The sequence below is a fragment of the Ursus maritimus genome, unplaced genomic scaffold, assembly GCF_017311325.1.
Source record: "Ursus maritimus isolate PB19 unplaced genomic scaffold, ASM1731132v1 scaffold_23, whole genome shotgun sequence".
Lineage (NCBI taxonomy): Eukaryota > Metazoa > Chordata > Mammalia > Carnivora > Ursidae > Ursus > Ursus maritimus.
This window is the reverse complement of record NW_024424786.1, coordinates 46,474,768-46,496,991: the sequence shown is the minus strand read 5'-3', so window position 1 is coordinate 46,496,991 and position 22,224 is coordinate 46,474,768. Positions and strand designations below refer to the sequence as shown.

At 60.3% G+C, this 22,224-nt stretch overlaps 1 protein-coding gene across 1 annotated transcript; it reads right to left on the bottom strand.

Moving 5' to 3' along the window:
• Window positions 1–1,636: 1,636 nt before the first annotated feature.
• On the bottom strand, window positions 1,637–21,327 carry LOC103671110 (toll interacting protein). The gene is made up of 6 exons (XM_040639684.1): window positions 21,154–21,327; window positions 10,684–10,833; window positions 8,734–8,916; window positions 7,606–7,758; window positions 6,923–7,013; window positions 1,637–4,128 (listed from the first exon to the last, which is right to left on the bottom strand). Exons 1-6 carry the CDS (start codon window positions 21,184–21,186, stop codon window positions 3,914–3,916), a joined length of 825 nt encoding a protein of 274 aa, XP_040495618.1. The 5' UTR covers window positions 21,187–21,327; the 3' UTR covers window positions 1,637–3,913.
• Between the last annotated feature and the right edge of the window lie 897 nt (window positions 21,328–22,224).

Genomic DNA, 22,224 nt, shown 5'->3' with positions numbered 1-22,224 from the left:
CGACCTGTCCGTTCAGAGGCCCGCTCCGTGGCTGCGTCTCCACTGCCAGAAGCTGTCGGGCTCCGTCCCATCTCTGCTCGCACTCTGTGTTTTGTCCTGTTTTCACATTGTAAGTTCCCGCGTGGCGCTCGGTGGAGTCCGACACCGCGGCCCCTGAGGTCTGGTTCTGTGGATGCTCCTGCTGAGCCTTGCTCGTGGCTGCTCCCTGCTTGCGTGGACGCCTGCCCCAAGCACGCCCGAGGCCGCGTGCGCGCGAGTCTTCAGAGGCCGAGCCAACACCCTGTCCCTCTAGGAAGAACGTGCCTTGGCTTCCACCAACCCGGGGCAGCTTTCTCCCCGCGGGGCTTCCTGGGCCACTGTGGCTTCCGGCCGTCTCCTGTCACGTCCTCTGCGACGGGCGCTTTCCCTCAAGCTCGCCCTTGCAGCAAGCTGGATGCCAGCCCCTCGTCAGAAGACTTCAGAACAGCCGTCAGGCTGTTGGAACGGACCCAGGTTGGCTCACACCCGCACACCCCGGACCTTAGTACCTCCAAACACGACTGGGTGCCTGCCGCGTGCACGTTTGGGAACGTGCTGTCTGCTAAGCAGACAGATGACCGCCACCCCACCGTGCTGACGCTCCATGCAGCCCACTCACCTGCCTGGGGAACTCCTTGGAGCTCAGGCTCCCCGGCAGTCTGGGTATTTTGTCTGCAGTTTCAGAACAGGAGCGCTCCTTGCTTCCTCACATTGGGCACGAGCACACACTCCTTCTTCTGCTGCTTTGGGTAAAACACATTCATGGTGAGGGTGCCTGGTGGCTCAGTCAGTTAGTGTCTGCCTTTGGCTCAGGTCATGATCTCCAGGGTCCTGGGATCAAGCCCCACGTCAGGGTCCCTGCTGGGCGGGAAGCCTGCTTCTCCCTCCACCTTTCCCCCTGCTTGTCCCCCCTCTCTCTCTCGCAAAAATAAATAAAACCTTATTAAAAAAAACAGACATTCACAGCTAGAGACAGCAAGCCGCGCGGAGACACTCTGCAGAACCCCACGGTGGGGGCACACCGCCGCCTCCCCTGTGGGCTGACTCCCCTCCCCTGCTGGCTCCGAGCCACGACACCCGTCCCCGCAGCCCTTGGGCACGCGTGTACAGCGGGAGCCCGGTACATCATGCAGGATGCTGCACTCCCTCCGTCCCCTGGCCCCGCGCTCCGGCCCCGCTCCCAGGCAGCAACGGCCTGAGAAGCGCTGCGAACGCACGGACAACGGAATCACGCCAGCAGCCCTGAGCCTTCTGTCGCTTCTTAAATTATTTTACTTACCTGAAAGAGAGAGCGAGCGAGCGCACAGAGGGAGGAGGAGAGAGAGGGAGAAGCAGGATCCCCGCCCAGCAGGGAGCCCGATGCAGGACTCGATCCGGGACCCCGGGATGGTCCTGACCTCAGCCGAAGGCAGAGGAGTAACCGACTGAGCCACCCAGGCGCCTCTCTCCCCGTCATTTTAATCGAAAAACAAAACTTCACGCTTGGTATAAGTATTTCAGGTTAATGTTCCAAACCCAGCCATTAGATTTCACCTTCACTCGGACGACCATGCACCTAGTTTGCTGGCGAGTAAACGCATCCTGAGCTAAATTAAAAACCACTCGGGAACAAAAATGGTAAAGTTTCATTGGAGAAGTTTAATTCTCTACTTTTATAGATATCATGTATTAAATTAGAAGGCTGAAAAGCAAAAATATACTTTACAATCAAAGATAAATCCGGACACTGGACCCCGACAGAAGCATCAGAAACACAGAGCTCTGAGAATCATTCCCGCCAGCGCGCAGAGCTGCCGCCAGAGCCGGTCGGTGAGGGGAGGGGTGCCTCCGGGACGCTGAAGGGGAGGCGGGAGGAATCCCCGGCACACACCAACGTTCCGTCCTCGCTGACAGCGTGGGGGGGGCTGTATCTGGAGGAAAGGCCAACGACCAGCTCACGGAGGCCCCAGGGTCTGCCACCTGGCTGTGCACGGGGCCCCAGACACCAGCAGCCGCCCCGGCTCGCGGAGTCCGTAGTGGCCACACTGCAGCCATGTCATCGGCCTGTCCCAGGCCTGCTTCAGAGGAACTGCAATGTGTCCCCCCGCCCCAACCGGAGCAGCAGGCTGCCACAGGCCACAAGCCCGTAAGCAGGACGGCAGGGCGTGAAGAAGAAGAGCCTAACACAACCAGGGAAGGCCCTGCAGAGTGTGGGCTCTCTCTGATGTCACGGCGTTCATGAGGAAGGGGAGCACAAGTGACAGGGTTAGAGTCCCTCTCCTGCCAACCGAGGCCCCGCGAGTGAGCTCACCGCGGCTGCTTGCAGGGTTCTGTGCCTGTCCCAAGGAGCATGTCCCCCATGCAACCAGACGTCCCAGCAACGGGGAGGTGGGAAGCGGCACTGGGGCCTCTGGGACCTGGGGTCCTGCGCTGCGTGCCCGAGCAGGTCGCCCCCACAGGAGAGAGCTGCCTGCCCGACACTTTCACCGGTTTGGGAAGAAATGTGCTGCATGGCCACAAACTGTCTGAACCAGGAACTCACGCTCCACGAGAAAGCAGGGCTCATGCGTCCAAGCAAGCGGTCGGCGCCCACCGACTGGCAGCGAGTCCTCCCGAAGAAGCCTGGCTGGTGCGGTCACCGCGCCGCTGGCACGGCTCCTTCAGCCTCTTGCGCACAGCTCCCTGGCCGACCCGTGCCTGCCGGCAGCAGCACCCTCCAGCCGACGGGAACCCCCCCACCGTGCAGGGGGAAGGCAGAATGGGAGTCCACCCTCAAGCTGACCCCTCGCGGGGTCACGTCGTCAGGGCCCATCACCCCACAGCGGAAAGACCCCCTCCGCAAAGGCAAGTGGATCACGTGCGGGCTGCAAGCAGCACTCAAGACCTCTCACGTGGCTGATTTTCACGAGGTTTCCCCCCACTTGTTCCAGTCCAGTGGCCACGGCCGCCACGCAGCCCACAGTGCAGCACACACACCTCCTGCGTCCCGGGAAGACTTGGACGTTCACCGGACTGCTGCTGCTTTCACCACGGGACTGCCAGAGCGTTCACTTAAATTAACGTCAGTAGTAAGTCAGCGGTTCCTAAATACCCTTTAATAAACAAACACAAAGTACTGGACCTGCCACCTCTTACCCCCGTTCTAAGGTGCTGTCCAAGCTGGTCAGAGAGAGGAGTGGCAACCCCTCGGAGTCACACCCCACGAAGCTGGCATGAGACACTGCGGGCAAAGGCATCACGGGGTCCCCGGGGCCCAGGATGGCCCTGACCAGAGACCGCGGCTGGGGACAGGCGGGCTGCCGGGCTCANACGCCGGATCCGGTGTGTGCTGCGTCCGTGTGGACCCTGCCGCTGGGCAGCAACACGGAAGTCCGCCCGCCCGGGACACTGGCGAGCAGCCCAGAACCACACACGAGGACGTGAATTTTAATTTGATAGTTGTAAAAATAACCCCACATGAGCTGTTAATGTTCTATGTGCCTGAAATAATAGGTCTATCCTGGTTAAGTAAAATAACTGCATGCCATTAATCAAACCAGGAGGACGGCGACACTTTCTAAAGCGCTGGCAGAGGCAGGTGCTCGTAGAGAGCATTCTTGGGACAGCGTGCGGAGAACAAGCACACGGCACTTGAAGACACGTCCCCAAGTGGCGGGAGGGTGAGTGTGCGTACACGGGACACGGCCCACGTGCCCGCTCTGCTCCCAGCGAGGCCAGGAGGAGAGCCACCCACACCCACGCCTGAGTATGGTGGCGCTCAGTGGCCAGGGACCAACAACCCACATGCATCCCACACGAGGGTGAGGACTGGACTACAGACGTCCGAGAAAAGGCTACACGGGGCTCCTTCACGGGAATGAGGGCAGGGGCCGGGCTGGCAGGTCAGGACGGCCGAGGCCACGGGGTGGCCGGGGCTCTAGGACTCCTCGCCCATCTGGAGCAGGGAGTTGATGGCTGCGTCCCTGTCCCCTCGCTGGGCTTCCAGCACGGAGCGGATCACCTCCCGGTCCATGTTGGGGAACATGTCCTGGATGGCTCTCAGGTCCTCCTCGCTGCAGCGGGGCGGGGCGCTCACGGCTGCTGGGGGCAGGGCCACGGGCACCACGCCGGGGCTGCACACCGCCGGCACACCTGCAAGCACAGGACACAGTCTGGGGAACACGTGGCAGCACCAGCGCCTACGCTGAGCGCTGGCCCTGCGAGCAAAGACGTGCACCCCCTGCCCGCAGCCCCACGCACAAGTCCACTGCCTGCAGCCCCCCTCCCCAGCGGGTGCACACTCCACGCTGCCAGCTTAGAGCCCACACGAGCTGCTCGTGCTGTGGTCCCGTCAAACTCCCGGATGACACCACAGAGGCCAATGTTCACTGACCGAAGGCCATAAAACGATTCTCCGTCAGAGAAGGAACAGCACACGGGACGGGAGGCCCTAACCGTCTCACATGAGCTGGCGACTGCGGGGCAGGCCGTGTCCCAGATGAGTCCCTCCAATGCCAACAAGCACGTGAAACCCGATGAGGCGCGCACCCGGAGCATTTCCTATCACGGGCCAAGGTGGTGAGACGCCAAGAGCCCAACTCTCCAGCTGACCGTCTGCAGGGTGGGTGGAATCACGGGGCAGAACAGCAGCACGAAGGCTCTCCCGCACCAGGCGGCGCCTTTCGCCATCCGGTGGGCACGGCCTCCACACCGCCCACGCACTACTCAGCACAGACAGATCCCTCCGCACACTTCGCAAAGGCTCTCACCCCCACCCCAGGGTTAACTCCCCTGTGGGACACCCACCTGTTGGAGGGCAGCACCTGCTTGGCAGGCCCCCTCCACGGAAGCAGGGTCCGCAGACACACCCCCCACATCACACGTGTGTATGCGCATGACACACACACACACACACTCAGGCACGCACACACAGCCCGATACTGCAGATCACGTGCATGCCCACAGGACAGCACACACTGCAGGTCACACGCGTGCACACGCACACGCACACACACACGTCCGCACACCCCTCGACAAGATTAGGGACCTAAGCTACTCTCAGCGGAGAAGACTGAAGCACAAGCCCCGTGCAGACACAGGCAGCGGGCGCAAGTCCCTGTTCGTAGGAGCCGGCAGGCGGCTCGGCCTCGAGGTCCAGGCAGAAGCTCCTTCCTCTCCTTGGTCACTTCCTGCAAGTAGGTGACTGTCCCAAAGCTTACAAATGTCCATCAAAAGAGAAGTTCAAAATCTCCATTTATGCAGAAATCTAGCCTTTCCCAGAACACACATTTTAGGACAAACTTTAAAGGCATTTACAAAAGAGCTAAGGAACCAGAAAAACACGTCTCCTGGGAGAGTGGACCTTCTGTTACCCCAACACATTCTGGTGCCGTGACGCTGTGGCTGCGGTGTGCCCCCGAAAGATGTGTGAGTGAGACCTCGTCTGGAAACCGGGGGAGAGCCAGGCCGTCCGGAGCACGGTCCTGATGAAAGGGGTGCCTGGGCCACAGGCACACACCCCCCAGGAGAGCCTGGCCCTGGGGGCTGTGGGGGCCAAGGCTGGGCCATGCAGCAGAAGGGGCAGCTCTGCCTCAGCCTCTAGGGAGCGTGGCCCCACACACACCGATTCTGGACTTCAGCCTCCAGAAGGGACAGCAGACCTTCCTGCTGCTTTAAGCTGCCCCACGGCACTCGCCCCTTCAGTGAACCCCGTAAGGCGCCTGTCCCTCCTCAAACCTCCAAGGTGGGTGGTCAGACCAGGGTCTCACACAGACCGTGCAATGGCTGCAGGGAAGGGGCAGGCAGGGGCCCCACGGAGAGCCCAGGAGGAGAGCCCCCCTGAGGCCAGGGAGGTGCCCAGCTGCTGGCCGGCTCCAGCAAGAGGGAGTGTCCTCCCCATTCGCTGTGCTTCCCGGGCGAAGAACGTCCCCTCGGTTTTCCCAAGTTTCCAGGTCTCTCCTGAGGTTCCCTCTTCCCACTTAGGAAGACGTTCTGTAATTCTGTGGGCGCATCCTGGCTGCTCTGGAGCTCCTGGGTCACCGGGGCCACCTCCTACTACTCATTGTCTGACCAAGGCTCACCCTTTCCCCCTTGTCTGCTGGACGGCACCCTGTGGAAACTGGAGTCCACGGCTCTCCCCTCAAGTCCTGAACACGTGTGGGCACCCTGGAGGCGGGTGCAGCCTCCCAGCCCCACCCCCTTCCTTGTGGGGCTGTGTCTAGGCTCCGGGGTAAAGGTCAGCCCAAGACGACACCCTGGCCTGGCACCAGCCGCAACTGCGCCATGAGGCAGCCTCTCTTCGCTGGCTGGGTGCAAACCCCATGGCATCCCATGTCACCCCAGCCCCGAGGCAGCAAATGGCCCCCGCCCCCCAGGCAGAGACCACAAGGCCCGGGGGCTCCTCCGCATCCCTTCTCTCGGGGATCACAGTCCTGCAGGGCCTGTCTACTGATGCCCAAACACAGTTCCCGCCTCCTCCACTCTGCACGGTGTCATGGCCGTTTGCGGCAGGGGCCGGTTGAGTCCAGTTACCGTCGCAGCCAGGGCAGAAGTAAACCAATGGCTGACGTTAACGTCTGAAAATTCAAAGGCACGAAACCAACCCAAGTGCTGCCACAAACGGCTACTTGACAAAGACGAATAAACATGACAGAACAGGGACGTCAGGGCACACAGCTCACTTCACCCCACAGGGCAGGACCTTTCCCGACGATAACTCACATGCTAGCTCATTCAGAGATTATGTTTCTGCACCTCCATAAAAGTTCAACTCGCCAACAGTCTGGTAGAAAAAATTCTATATCCTACAGACGTATAAAAAATTCAATGCTAAGACTGGACCCTCGTGTTTGGCAAGGTCCCTGTGAGTCACACGCAGACCAGACTTAGCCTCCACGCTGCTCTGCGAGCCCCTGAGGACCGCGCCGGGGAGGGGAGCGGCACACACCTGTGATGGGCACGTAGCCGACACCCTGCTGGTACACGGTGGGCATGAGGACCACGGGCTGAGGTGGCACCATCACGGTGGCTGGCAGCGACTGGAACACACAGAAGACGATCACGGGGTCACAGGAGAACACAGCACACACGGTAATGGGCACCCCAACACTGCCCTGATGGAAGGCCCTGTCACAGAGCCAAGGCCGACTGACACGGGATCAGAAGGGAACGTGGTCCCGGGAAGCAGATGAGTACTTTCAGGACCCACACCTGTAACGCTTCCCAACTAGAACACTACCCGCTCGGTTAACAGTCGGGGTTACGTGTCCACGTGAAAACACTGGTTACATAATGAAACACTTAGGAGTAAAATCACGCTGATGTTGGCACCTGCTTTCAAACAGTCCAGGACTAAAGAGGGGGAACAAAACTCCGTCGGGGTGGGACACCTGCAGGAAACTTCCTCCAGGCAGTTAAAATAGCAGGGACACTGCCACCACCTTGGTGACACAAAGGTCCCAGACTCCCACCGGCCCCAACAGCAGCAGGCTGCAGACCATGGACCTGGCATGAGCCAGGGGACCTGAGGGCCAGAGGGCTAGCAGCTGCTCCCTTAAACTCCGTGTGGTCCTGAGACCCCTCCCTACCATGCAGCTGCCGCTCAGCCCGCCCCCCCCACCCCGCCCTTACCGTGTAGGACATGACCAGGTTGATCATGCCCTCCTTGTCGTCGCCCTGCCGGCCACTCAGGCTGTACCACTCGTCCTCCACCTTGCCCTGCCTCAGGGACTCGGGAATGGTGACGTGTGTCCAGGCGATGCGGTCGTCCATGGAGAAGGCCCGCTGAGGGAGACACGGGGGGGGGGAGGGGGGGGCACAGGTGCCGCGGCCACTCAAGGCCCCACCTCCTGCCCTGAGGCCCCACCCACCACTCCCACCCTGAGGAACCCTCCCCACCTCCTCCAAGAGTCCTCCCCCAACTCCCACCCTACGGTCTGGCCCTGCTCCCTGGTCTCCATGAAGCCAGGAGGGCCTCCATCGGCATCTGTACAGGCGTGGTCTGGCCTCTGCCCACCCTCTCAAGATCCCTTCCAAGTCCACGGCCTACTGGGCAGCATGGATAGAGGGCAGGAGGCCCACTCCCTGCTAAGCAGGCCCTCCCTTCTACACCCCTGTGCTGAGCAAAGGGAGAGGAGGTGTAGGAGAGAGGAACCTGGAAGGAAAGAGAGTGCGGGGGCCGCCTCCAGGCCCTGCTGCCCAAGTGCCAGCCTTCTGGCCTCTCATCCTGCCAACCAAGACCCTGAAGCTCCCTGGCTGGGCCGCCCCACACAGGTGCTCAAAGGACCAGGCTCAGAGGACCAGGCTCAAAGGACCAGTGTCACCTAGCTGACACTCCCAGGGACACTTGGGGGGCTGGCAACTCCCCCAAGAACCCCATTCCATCCAGCGTGGGGTCGGACCCACTTTACATCCAGCCTGGTTGTGAGAGCCGGCCTCTGTTGTGCCTTTAGTTTGGGGATATGTTTGGGGCCTGGGGAAGGGGGTACAGTCCACACTGTCTCCTGAGAGTGCACGTTGTCCCTGTTCCTGGTGATGCTGTTTCCGAATGTAACTAATGAGGGGATGTGCATGGGACTGTGTACTTTTCACTGCCGCTGGGGACACCAGCACAGGACACCTGTCATGAAGCAATGACATGCTCTGTGTCTGGGCACGCCTGCAGCTCCCAGACAGCCTCAGCGGCAGGGCAGCTGTCGTTGTGGTGCGGCCACGCGGCCTGCACCCACGGGGCCCATGACGGGTGGGCGGCCCTCTCACCTCGTCGAAGATCTCCAGGTAGAAGGAGTCCACGCCCGGGGGCACCGTGCACTGGATGACTTTATTCCAACGAGGATTCTTGGCGCCGTTGTGGGCGGTGGGCGTCTCGTACACCGCGTAGCCCAGGCGCAGTCGGCAGTATGGGTCCATGCGGGTCATGCCGTAGTTCTTCGCCAACTTGGCCTGAAATACAGCCAACGTTACCGAATGAGCAGCCGCTGTCGGAGGGAAAGACACAGGCTCACCTGAGCTGTCCTCCCCCTTCAACTCATCAATCCTGGCGTTTGCCAGGGAACAGGATGTGGCCACAACGGTGATCCTGGGCACCAGGTGCAGAAGGTCACTGTTCAGGTCGAGGGAGCCACTGCACCACACGGGGCGGGTCTTCTCCAGTGTCACCTCAGAAAAGGCTGCGGGGGGGGTCACAGGCAGGCTGTCCTGGGCCAGACCCAAGAGCTACACAGAACATGGGGCTCGAGAGCCAGCCTGGACCAACGGGCTCACGAGTTCAGGGCACCTAGTCCAGCCACCGCCTGGCTCCCCTTTCTGTTCTGTCTGCCGCCGTGGGTCACGAGTCCCAAGGAGCCTAACCTTCAGCCAGACAGGCTGCCTTCACAGGGGAAGAAAGCATGGGGACTGATGAAGAGGGAAGGCTCTGGCTGCCCAGGGTGTCCACTAGCAAACATCCTTCCAAGCGGATCACACACCGGAATATGAGACTGAAAACCACACAGACACCTGGGTATGACAGCGCCACCACAGCCCAGGACAGGAGGAGCGCAGCGCACTGCTGCCCACTGGCACCGGCAACGCCAGGCCTGCGCGCATCCACCAAGAGGGGCGCATGGGCAGGCGCGGGTGTGACGGAGCGCCACGCCCAACGGAGGAGCCTCTCAAAGCTCAGTGACGAGAACACAGCCCAGTGGAACGTGGGCGAAGACCCACAGGAGAAACATGATGGCTCCACGCCGTCAGCCGTCACGGAGACGCAAGGTAAAACCCCAATGAGGCCAAACCAAACCAACCCTGTTCGGACCACGTGAATCACCGGCACCCCACACACAAAGAAGCAGACGATACACCTACGGGAAACCCAGAAAGAGGCCCCATGGGCCGTGGCGTGGACGCTTCCATCTGCAGCTGAGCGGAGGGCTGGCCTGGGTGTGGAGGCAGGGAGGGGAGAGGCAAGCCAGGGGCACAACCATGGGGTGCTCCATGGGCGGGAACCACCAGGGACACACCCGGCGAGGGAGGCTAAGAAGCATGGTGGGGCCCCTGCAGACTGCGGTGGAAAGGCTTATCACAAAGGAAGTGGGAAGCCACGGGCCACTCCCAGGGGCCAGGCAGGCAAAATGGAGCTGGGAGGACGGTGTGGAGGGTGCAGACCAGCTGCTCATGTGGACACATGAAGGGCGGACTTTTGGAAACATGTGAGCATCTGAGGTGACCTCATAAGCCCCGAGAGTGTGGCCAGGTGTCTGGGATGCAGTCCCCTTAAAACCCACAGGATTTGAGAGGCCCGACTGTGACTCTGTCTGCCTCCCAGTGACTCCCCTTTCCTCTTGGTTTTACAGAAAGCTGTGGTGACCAAAACCACTTTAGATCCTAACCGTGCCTTTGGATTTCTTTGGGGTCCGTTCAGCTGCCGGGGCTTCCCTTCAGGCCCCCACCTTCCCCGCAGCCGTGGGGGCTGGGAGAGGCGTCCGCGTGAAGGAGCAGTGTCCGGCACCCACACAAACACAGGCATCGCTCACGAGTTATTTTTGCTATTTCTGGTAGAAGCCAGGGTAATCAGTATCTTTCACTTACATCGTTTTTCGTGTTTCAAGAAAAATTAATCAGAAAAAGTACCTGTCCACACAAAATGTGGAAGCAGCCGCAGCCCACACACCAGCTCGCACGCGGGGCCGCCCCCTTCCCCCAGCAGACCCCGGGGGGGCCGACACCCACCTGTACCACGGTGATGCTCAGGCGGCCCACTGTGCCCACCGCCCCTCCGTACTGCAGCTGCTGGGCCGCCTGTGCGTCCAGCTGCACCTGCTGCTGCGCGGCCGTGGGTGTGATGCGGAGGAAGTCCTGCGGGAGCTCGCCGACGTACACCTTCGGGGAGAGCACATGCGTTAGTGGGGCGGGAGCTCAACCACTCCATCTACAAAGCGAGGGGCCCACGGGATCGAGGGTCTCCAGCCCGAGTGCCTTGAACCACCAGGCTGCCCCCCCGGCAAGGAGCCCTCTCTCTTAGCACACACGAAAACGCACCCCGGGCCCACGCTCCGGCCACTGACAGCAGGTTCTCATGCTCAAAGTGGCTCCTTGACAGTCTCTCGGGCCGTGTTCAGGTGTCACACGCCCTGTGCCTACGTGTCCGCGATTGGCTTTCCCTGCAGCTGCTGGGACAAGCTAGGCCTGTGAGCTGCAAGGCCCTGGTCAAACTGAGCAGTGAGATGACATCGGAAGCTTGGATTTCTGGCTGTACAGAAAACGCCCAACAGCCCAGAAGATACCATGAAGCCCCAAACACCTCCCCCTTCTGCCTCTTGCCGAACCCCTTGTCCGCATGGCTGCCTGGCCTCACAGAGATGGGGCTGGGGACACGTCGAGTGGTGGACTGCGCAGAGACCCCATGGGTTCCCAGAAGCCAGTCTTCCAGGAAGAGGCAGCGGCTAATGCAGGAGTTGGCCGCCACACGTGGCAGTGGCCCCGGCCGAGGCTTCGCCTGCAGAGATGAGCAGAGCAAGACCCCGCCGGGTGTTCGACATCCAGACAGCCTGCACTCTGCTCTCTCCCAGGCAGGGTGGTTCAAGGTGTAGAGGGTCACAGTGTAAGGACTGCCCAGATAAACAGACAGCTGGCGCAGCCCCAGGGCCACAGATCCCCAGGGGAGGGAGCAGCAGAGCTACAGTGCAGGGCCCGGTGCTGCCTGCAGGGGTCCCAGGTCCTCCTTGGCCACTCCAAGGAAGGAAAACCCCCAGGCCTCTCAGTGAGTTGTGGCAAACTGCATTTACCGACAGCGGCCACTAGGGACCACTTCAGATGTCCATGCGCCAAATATCCTAAGGCCTCTATTGCTGGGGTTCTGGACTTCCAGATGACACGGATCCCGCAGGATTCCAGAAGGTTCTGCACCCGCTGAGCTCACAGTCACCACTGGGAAAGCATTTCTCCCCAGGCGCCTTGTGCTGTTTCATTTCAAACAGCCCTCGTAAGGTCTAGGTTTCTGTCCTCTGTGTCCCCACCTCAGGCCTGGAGATCATCCAAACCAGGCGCCAAAACCGATGGAAACCCACTCAAGACCCTGGGCTCGGGAGCTCTCCCCGGCCACTCCCACTTCGGTCGGCACTTGTCAACCTGGCGCTCCAACTGCTTCTCTCTGCAAAGTAAGAGCACCCTCCTCCTGGCCGTACCCCACACCAGGCCCTCTCAGGCGCCTAGTGAGGATAGCATCTCACAGCTCACATCAGGAGCGAACAGGCCCGGTGGGCCCGCAGGGGCCCCGAGTACTCATTACAGATGGAGGGAAGCAGCAGCACCCGGGAGGCCCAGGGTTGCCAGGTGAGGAGGGCACTGCCTCCCAAGGGGTCTCGCAGGCACCCTTCCCCAGGAGTGCCACACAGCTCACCAGCAGGGCCCAGGGCTTGCCCTGGAAAGAAGGCTGCGCGCCCTCCTGGACAGCGGAGATGCTGCAGCTGGCCTGGTGGCTATCAGACCAAGGTCAATTGCCAGTTGCTGCGGGCAAACGGGAACCACACTCCCAGCCAGAGCTCTTCCCAGCAGACACGGGGCCGGATGCTGCCTTGCCAACCAGCCACGGGCCTCCCAGCGTCTGCCTGCAGGGGCCATGGCAAACCCTGCCTGCTCCCGCGATTGCAATCTGGCAGACACAGACTCATGCTAACCACATTCAAAAGAAGAGTGCACACAGACCAAATTCTCATTTATTCTGAAAAATAACCGCACACCCCATACCACATACTACAGTTCTGAGAATCCAGCAGGGAACGGGCCATGCCCTTGGGGGGCACACCGGGGTGGGGATGGCCACGCACGTGTCTGCAGTGACAGTGGTGACATGGAGTGCTCAGGCAAGGGGACCATTATTTCTATTTCCCATCATCCCATCACCAGAATGGAACTTGCGGAACCACATTTCCTTTCTACTATACTCATCTGGGTTTCTTTAAGGAGAATACACTCCTTTTTAATGGAGGGGGAGGAATAAAACTGTATCAAAAGGTGAGAGATCAGGGCACCTGGGTGGTTCATTTGGTTGAAAGTATGACTCTTGATTTCGGCTCAGGTCATGATCTCAGGGTCCTGGGATTGAGCCCCGTGATGGGCTCCTTGCTCAGCGGGGAGTCTGCTTGAGATTGTCTCTCTCCCTCTGCCCTTCCCCCTGCTCTTGCGTGTGCAGTCTCCTATAAGTAAATCTTGAAAAAAAAAATAGGTCAAGCATCTAGTGTTCTTTTTCAAGTAGGTTTTAACTATAAACCCATAAACATGAAACGAGGATTTTTATGACATAAATTAACAGTGCAAACAGAGCACGGGAAGGGACAGAAGTCGAGTCCCCTGGCCAGCGCCAGCACTGACATGTCGGTGGATGCGAGGTTCCTGAAAAGCCGTGAGGAGGACACCATGCCCTGGGGGCTTCTTGCCACTTGAGGGACAGGCTACAAAATCCCTGACTGGCAGTCCTCAGATGGCCAAAGTCCTTGGTCCCAGACAGCAGGCCACTGAGGGTCTGTGGCAGCTCCATGCCACGTGGGGTCTGGGCAGGAACCTGAGGACAGAGGGACAGTGAGGCAAACAAGGGGAATCCAAATAAAGCCTGGACCGAGCAGTCACGCACCATAGATAGGTCTCTGATTGTGACAGACGCACCCTGAGGACCTCACACAAGGTGCAAATACGCTGGGGCTCTCTGTGCCGTTTACAGCCGTCCTGGAACGCTAACGTGAAGTCTGTCAGAAAAAATGTCAACTTAACTAAAAAATAAAGGAGGAAACAGCGCTTCGCTTCTTACGAAATACTAAGCTCTTGGTTATGCAAGCAGCACCCCGCTGGCCCAGGAGCCACCAGACAGGTCTGCCCGCTGCTCCAACCGTGGGAGAGCCCGTCCGCGTGAGCAGAGTCCCACACCTGAGGTCAGCACTGCTGACAAAACCAGTCCACGCGTCGGACGGTACAGACGGGTCCGGGCGCCGACACGAACCCAACCGCTTCACAGACCAGCCGGGGCAGGTGGTCGTGAGCACTTGCATTACTGACGCAGACAAGTTCAGGGCTAACCCTGAACTATGCTTTTCCCATATGATGACGAAGGAAACGTCTGAACGGTCACATCAAAATGCAAGCTTTATCCTGGCTCAAAGACCGGAGAGTAGAGAGAATGATTAATCTTGATCATAGATAAATAATGGACATCTTAAACTGTCATTTGGCTCATGCTTACAACATGGATATACTGAGTCCAGAACGGACTGTCAGCCGCGCACCAGCCGGGGCAGGTGGCCCTCTGGGCCTGTTGTCACTGTCCCTGCAAGCAGCGTCTTCCCCATCTCTCCTCGCTGCCCTGCACAGTCTGCAGACAGTGTCTGTCAGTCCGCGGCCTGTACCGACCCGTGCTCTGCATACAAACAGCACTTTTCAGCTAACGCAGGGCTACACTCAAGCTTTTAGGGGCGCCTGGGTGGCTCAGTCGGTGAAGCGCCTGCCTGTGGCTCAGGTCACAATCTCGGGGTCCTGGGGTCGAGCCCCACATCGGGCTCCCTGCGTCTCCCTCTGCCCTCCAAACTGTGCGCGTCTGCACGCACGCACTCTCTAATAAATAAAATCTTTAAAAGAAAAAGTAATAAAGTTTTTAAGTTAAAAGTTAGGTTAAAAACTGAAGACCAATTAACGCTTTGTATCTGTATTTCTTGAGCAACCTTCAATGTATTTACCTATAAATTACAATGTGTCAAATTATGCACACGAATCAGCAATTTATATAAATACAGTACCAACGTAATCAAGAATTTAAAAATTCATTCAGCTGTTATTTTTCCAGTAAAACACCTTGAAAATTTTCTTAGAAAATATTTTTAGCGAACTTTTAACTTTTGTTTGATACGTGAAAATACTTTTAACCTCCTGTTCTTTTCGGCGCCCTGACATAGTGATGGGGTGGAGCCCTCCTGTGGCACACAAACTAACAAGAGAACGGCGGCCACAAGGCAGAGCTCTCGTGTCCGTGTCCCCCACCAAATCAAAGGCCACGTGACGCCCAACGAAACGCTGCCGTGAGGAGCAGGAGCCCAGGGCAGACCGCTAGCTACCGTGATGCCTTCCGGTCGCTCTGCCTCGTCTGGGGACCTGCCCTGCCTTCTGGGGCCGGCGTCACCCGTGAGAGCGCAGGTGCTCAGGGCTCCAGAGCCCCCACCCCGGTCCCAACACAAGTGCCTCCTTGGTCCACAGCTAATCACTCGGCTCTCGGTCCACATCGCTCGCACTGGAACCACAGCCAAAAGGGACAAGAGACACACAGAAGCCCACGTGGCCACGAGCTGTAGAGGGCCTGAGGGCCAGGCGGTGAAGTCAGCAGCTCACAGCACAAGGAGCGTCAACCCTGGGGATGGTATCTGGTGGGCCACGAGCCCCGAAGCTCCCTGGCGTCACAGGGGCCCACCCTGCTGAAGGCCCTGCAAGGGCACACCTGCCCCTAGAGTGACCGGGGCCACAGCTCAGCGGGCTCACCATCTGCCCAGGAGGAATGGCCTGTTCCCCAAGGGACTGCGTGAGGGGCGGCTCTGATCTCCAGCCTGGCTGCCGACAGAATCCTCGCTGTACAAGCCAAGGAGCCGGGCGCGCCGGGCCTCCCGTCTGGCTCCCCTGGCCCCTGACTGCAGGCTGTGACAGCCNTCCGGCGAGAGAGGCGGTGTGGGGGCGGGGCACAGGCTGTGAACCAGACACGACTGCTGAGGGGAGCACCCTGGCACTCTGGCCGGAGCGCCCGCAGGGTGCGGCCACTTCAAATGGGATGGAGGCAAAGGCCGTGGAGGGGTCTGAGGGAAGGAAGGGCCTGCTCCGTCTGTGACATCTGGAGCAGCCCAGGGCAAAGAGCAGCAGAACACATGGATCTGCTGTTCAGGGAGCAGGCTGGCAGGAGGCAGGGAGTCACTGTCGTGTTGGGGACCAGAAGCCAGGGTCCCTGAGAGAGAGAGGACACACAGAAAAGAGGAGGAGGAGCTGGTGGAAGGAGGTCCAAGTGGAGACAGGGCCTCAGAGCAAGGAGAGGCTGCTGTCACCTGGCCCACGGGGAGTGGCCGTTTCCAGAGGGCCCGAGAACTCACCCGGGGGAGCTTCCGAACACCCGAGAAGAGCTGCTGCCGTGCCCTGCTCGAGCGCCCTCCGCCGCGGCGCATCACCGCCTGCGGTCCCCAGAGCCTCCAGGGGCCTTGCTGCCATCAACCGACCCAGCCGCCCTTCTGGGGGCTACAGCCCCGAGCTACCAGCCCCCCAGCTCCCACTGCCCCGCGGGTGTTGAAGCAGAACGGGAGAGGGCATGCGGAACGGCAAATGGCACGCGCGGAACTGCAGGCAAAGACGGCCACGAGGAAGAGCCTGGTTTCTGGAGAAATGAAAACTAAGTCCTCGGCCCAGCAGTTCACCTGTTCAGGTACTTCCCACAGGCCACTGGGACAAGCGCTCCACACACACGGACTCAGTCCAACCTCGTACAAACGTGAGAGAGGTTTACACGCGAGGCCGCCGAGGCTCAGCAGCCGGCCGACGAGGGAGCTGTCAGTCAGGGACAGCAGTGGTGACCCAGAAGGGGGGCGACGAGGGCGTGGGTAATGCAAGAGACGCGGAGCTGGGAAGGGGCAGGAGTGTCAACCGCAGGACAAACAGGGCGCAGTAAGATCCTCGCGTGCAGGGCGGGGACGGCGGTCACACGAGCACCACGCGAGCAAAAAGGAGTTGGAGAGGGGCGCTCCCGGACAGAGAGACTGGGAGAGTCTGACACCAAAGCAAACTCGAAAAGACAAACTGAAAGCAAAAGCACACTGGTCCCCCGGTGTGAGGGGCAGGGAAGGGTGCAGCGCCCGGGCTGGGAAGGGCCCCCAAGACCACACAGCCGTCAGGAGGAGTGCAAACACAGCGGCTGACCTGACACTGAGTCCGCACGGCACAGTCGCTACCACAACCACCAAGAGAATGGAAGTCCGTGCATTTTCCAGACCAGGACAGAATGAAGAGCTGAATTTGAGAAACTATTTAATCGCCCCAAAGAATGCAGGGAAAGACTCGGAAACAGAAAGGGGCAAATACGAGCACAGAAGACAACGGCGGAAGGAAACGTGTGTGCGTGACTACATACAATTACTTAACGTGTTCCAGCTAAGAGACAAAGATGCTTCTTAGATCTGACTTTTTAAAGATCTAACAACATGCTGCTGACGATAAACCAACCTTAGACAGAAAGACGTGTCGTCAAAGAATGAAGACACAAACACAAAGCAGATATTCCCACACTAGCGTCAGACCAAGTAAAAAAGGCTCCGTGCACCGGCGAGGCCACCGCACCCCGAAAGGATCTGACGGACAGAACGTGCAGCAGTGCCAACCCTGGAAATACCCGCACTCAGCTCGGAGAGGCCCGAGGGAGAGGCTGGGGCTCTCTGCCAGTGGGGCAGACCCGGGCCAGCCAGCAGGGCGAGCGGGCAGGCCACGGCGGGCAGGGTGTGTGCGTGAAGCCCACGGGCTCACTGCAGGGCCTGAGAAAGGAAACACTGCCACACGCAAGCCTAAAGAGAAAGCCAAGTCTTCCCTCCCAGTACTGGAAATCGACGGGCAAGAGCTGAGCACTTCCTGACCTCTCCTGCACAGCTGCCTTTCTGGACAAGCAGACAGCAGGCTATCTGCAAAGCCATCTTTGCAAACAGTCCCAGTTAAGAAACACAGAACAAGCCATAAAATACAAATATCACCCTTTGCCGTCCCTAAAGAAGTCACTGATCGAGTAATAATTACCAATACCTGGACGTTATTATTTACGTTTACCACTTATTCGTATTTATCTGTATGTTTATACATCCATCTATATTTATACACAAAAAGAAGGTTCTTACTACGTCATCTGTCAAAAACAGTCATCGTCAACAAGGCTGACGAGGACCTGGACGGCCTCAGGTCACCCGAGTGTCGCCCAGCAGACCAGGTGGGGTCAGGAGGCTCTGAAAAGGCACCATGAGGAGGAGGGCTCTGCACTCGTCCTGAACCCACTGACCACCAGCATGTCCAAGAGGAGGATGGAGCGGTCTTGGTCAGCCTGAGCTCGGGGGGCCCACCCACACATCTGTGAGGGAGGCTGGAAAGGCTCCCGCTGCCTCTGACTGAGCCTCGACTGCCATCCCCACAGGCTGACAGGCACCACGTGGTTTAAAGCAGCGTGTCCTACAAACTCCCTGAGTTCTAACAAGGAAGGCAGAGGCCCATCAGGTGCTTCTGAACCGTCTGTGGACTGGACAGAAAAAGGATGTTGTCACAAGAATACTAGCAACGTGCAAAGTGGGGGCAACAGCACAGGCCTGGGGCACGGCTCAGTGGCGATTCAGGAAAGGAACTAGCCTGAAGACACAGATGCCTGAGAGCCATCTGAGCCCCACCGAGGGGAGCAGCCAGCACTGCCCCACCCTCGGCCCACCTCCCCCAGTGCCTCAGGCTTCTGAGCACAAGGACACAGGAAACAGCCCGTCTCCCCTACCAGGCAGACTCCCCTTCCTCCTTCACGCCCCAAGGACGCTGCCTGCCACTCTTCTGTGTCGAGTGGGAGGCGGTGGTCAGACTTCAGAGTACAGCCCACACGCATGTAAGTCCAGGTTCTGGGCTCCCTGGAGCCCCGGTGGAGACGTGTGCCCTGCAAAGGGATGCGGCCCACAGGCTCCAGGCTAATGCTCAAGAGAGCTGCCCAGCCACCCACCACCCAGCACCTGAGCCCCGCCCAAAGCCCCTTCACCACCACCTGCTGGGATGACTGAGCACCCCGCCTCGTCCTGTGCCCACACAGCACCCAGTGCCCAGTTGAGTCGGGGCACCCTGGCTATAGGAGGAGGCCCACCAAACTTGAACAACTGCAACACAGTCCTTACCAGGACTGCTGAGCCCAGAGGGGAGCAGGGGGCACTGAAGAGGCTGTGTGCCAGGCAAAAAGCTTTCTAAAAAAATTAACACTGTAGTGACCAGATAAAACTCAAGCACCCAATCCTGCCTGCAGGCCTTTCATCTGGAAAAGCACCCTGGCCATGCCTGCTGCTCACACTGGCACAGGCACCCACCCTCTCTGGCCTTGCAGCAGCCCGCCCACCCTCTCTTCCTCCAGGCCCACCTGCGCTCCAGCCCTAGCCCCTCCCCACAGGCCAACCCCAGCCACACCCGCTCCTCCTTCAAGTGTCAGGTTAGGCGCCACCTCCCCCCAAGAACCTTACCCACCTCAACCACAGCCCGTGACAGGCCACCTTCACATCTAAGTCTTGAGTTAAGACCCACAGCTCTGGGGCACCTGGCAGGCTCAGTCGGTTGAGCATCTGACTCTTGGTTTCAGCTCAGGTCATGATCCCGGGGTCATGGGATCAAGCCCCTCAGACCTGGTGCTCAGTACAGAGTCTGCTTGTCTCTCTCCCTCTGCTCCTCCCCTGCTTGCATGCTCTTCTCTCTCTCAAATAAATAAAATCTTAAAAAAAAAAAAAAAGAAAGAAAGAAAGAAAGCCCACAGCTCTGAGCACGCAGCTCACCAGCTCATGGGCTGTCTCCCATGCTGCACTGTAAGATCCTGACAGCGGGCACCACACCTGGGTGTTCACCATAATGTGCTGACCCAGATACCATGACCAATAACACTGGCTGAGGAAGAAGTCACATGTCCGGCGCTGGCACTCAAGACCCCAGCCACAGACAACACCTTCCTGGAGCCCCCAGCAGCTCCGGCCCAGACCTGACATTACTACGTGTGTACGCGTCATGGAGGGCACCCCTAAAACACGCCTGCCGCGCAGGTACTGCACACCCACCCACACATGTAAGGCCGCAGCACTGTCACCCGTGCCAGGAAACACCATACGGAGTGAGACAGACTGGCAGCACTGGGACAGCACGGGGCCCACGTGGGTGAACACTCTTGGACGCTTCCGCTCCCTCGCTCCCGAGTGTAGGGGCTTCAGCTTTATGCTGTCACAGAACTGAGTGTTCCCCTGGTAACGGAATGAGCTGAGCTCTGTGGAGTGCTCCCTTCACACCAGACACTGCACCCAGCACTGTGCGTGTTTACTCTCAGTCCCACACCACCAGGGAAGTCCCGCACAAGGGCACTGGGTTCCCAGGAGGCTGAGGACACATGACAGGCCAGGGAGGGGGCTGTCCTGCCGGACCATTAAGCCCACTGCTCCTGGGCGGGGGTGTGGGAGGACAAACAGGAGCCGCTAGTCTGGTTCCCTTACTCTCCGATCCGGCCAGTTGCATAAACGTAAGAAACCGCTGGCAGCAAACCCACTGTAATTCGCTGTGAAGACGGAGCGATGGAAGCCACAGTTGTTGTCCAGAACGCTCCCCACTGGCTCCGGGACCTCCCCACACCCCAGTCCGACAGGAACTGTGGGTCAGGTCCCCTTCAAAGCTCTCAGAAAGAGCACCTGTGCCCAAAGGGGAGTTCTGACAAAACCTGGGTCTTCCTTGCCACCTCAGAGAAAGCATTCTGTGAAAAGATCTTCCTCCAGTGCGCTCACAAGGTCCCTGCACTTCCAGCGTGAAGGCTGAGAAGCCCTGGGAACTGGGAGCTCCCCGTCAGCAGCGGACTTGGAGATCACAGCAGAAGAACCTTTTTTCCTGCTCAAAAGGACCAAAACGCTCCCCTGCTGTGCATCTCGAGCCGCTGTCGATAAAAACTTCAGGTTTGTTGACTTCAGTGTTGCCCCTGAAGCAGTCTGAATGGGCTGCTGGGGGGCCACCTTACCCCCGCGCCACCCTGAGCCAGTCTACACTCGCTTTCCAGTGCTGGGGACCACACAGGAGCCCTCCGAGAGAAAACTGGGAAGGGCACTCCCAGGTCCTCGGTTCCCGCCCTCTCATTTGCAAATGAAAAAACTGACGGTGTGACAGGTGGCCCCTAACTGGGGACGCAGCTGGGCTAATGAGCCTTACTCTGCCGGGAGAAGTACGGACCATCTGGGGTTCAGGGTCCTCCGCTATACAGAGACACTCGGGGGGGCTGCTCCATGTGAGGACCATCCCGGGCACATGGGACCCTCCTCGATCCGGGGAACCCACCCGGGGTGCGGGGCCTCCTCCGTCCGGGGCCCCGCCGCGCCGCCGCCCCGCCCGGAGCCAGCCGTCGGGCCCTCCCCGGAGGCTCCGGAGCCCACGCCCGCCGCCCGCCCGCAACCTTACCGGCCCGCGCTGCGTGCTGACGGTGGTCGCCATGGTGTTACGCGGCCCCCGCCTCGACCACCGGGAGCGGACGCGCTCACGACTCTCGGCGCCGGAGCCTGCAACGCCGACTACTGTCCCAGGAAGGCCGCCGCCGCCACCGCCTCGGTCAGCTGACGTCTGGCCCCGCCCCCGCGCCGCTCACTGCGCAGGCGCCCCGCCCGCCCCGCCCCTTCCGACGCCGCACGCACGCGCGCTCCCGGCGGGCGCCTGCGCAGTCACTCTCCCCGGGCCGCGGCCCCGAGAAATGGCTCCCGAGCTGGCCGTACGCGCATGCTCGCCAGCGGACGGCCAGCGCCGGTCACGTGGCCGGCAGACACTTCCCCCGCTCCCCTCCCCCCGCCGTGCGGGGCGTGGTGCTGCGGCCGCGGAGCAGAAGGGCGGCGGGGGCCTGGGGCGGGCGACCCCGGGGTTCCCATCTCGGAGGCAAAGCGATGGCGTAGCCCTGCAGCTGCTCCAGGTCCTTGGGGCGCGGGAGCCTTTGCACACAGATGTGTGAGCGCGGGAGTCGGGCCGTCGCAGGTCCGTCGGCGGGGCCCCCTGTCGCGCGAGGGCTGGTCCACGGGCCGCGAAGGTCGCACGGCCACTCGCGACCCCCAGGCGCGGCCCGGCATCCCTGAGGCCCCTGCAGTGTCCTGCGAGCGCACACACGAAACGCCCCCGGGGCCAGGACGGTCGCTTCTGTTCCGGCGCCCCCGCCGCCGCGGCCCCCGCTCCTCCCCGCGTGCGGCACCCACCCCACCCCCGCCACGACGGGCGGCCCCCCCATCCCCCGGGCCCCGCACGCCCCGGCCACGACGGGCGGCCCCCCTGCCTCCCCCACCCCCCGGCCACCACGGTTGGCAGCTCCCCCGCGCCCCCGGGCCCGAGTCTGCTGCAGGGCTCCGAGGCTGCAGCTCTTAGCCTCCCCTGACCTCTCCATCCAGACGAGAATAATTAGGGAGCCTCATCTTAGAACTGTGTGGGCCCCCCCAACAGCATCCGATCAGAAGAGAACCCCGCTTCCTTAAACCTGCATGATCACCTACAGAA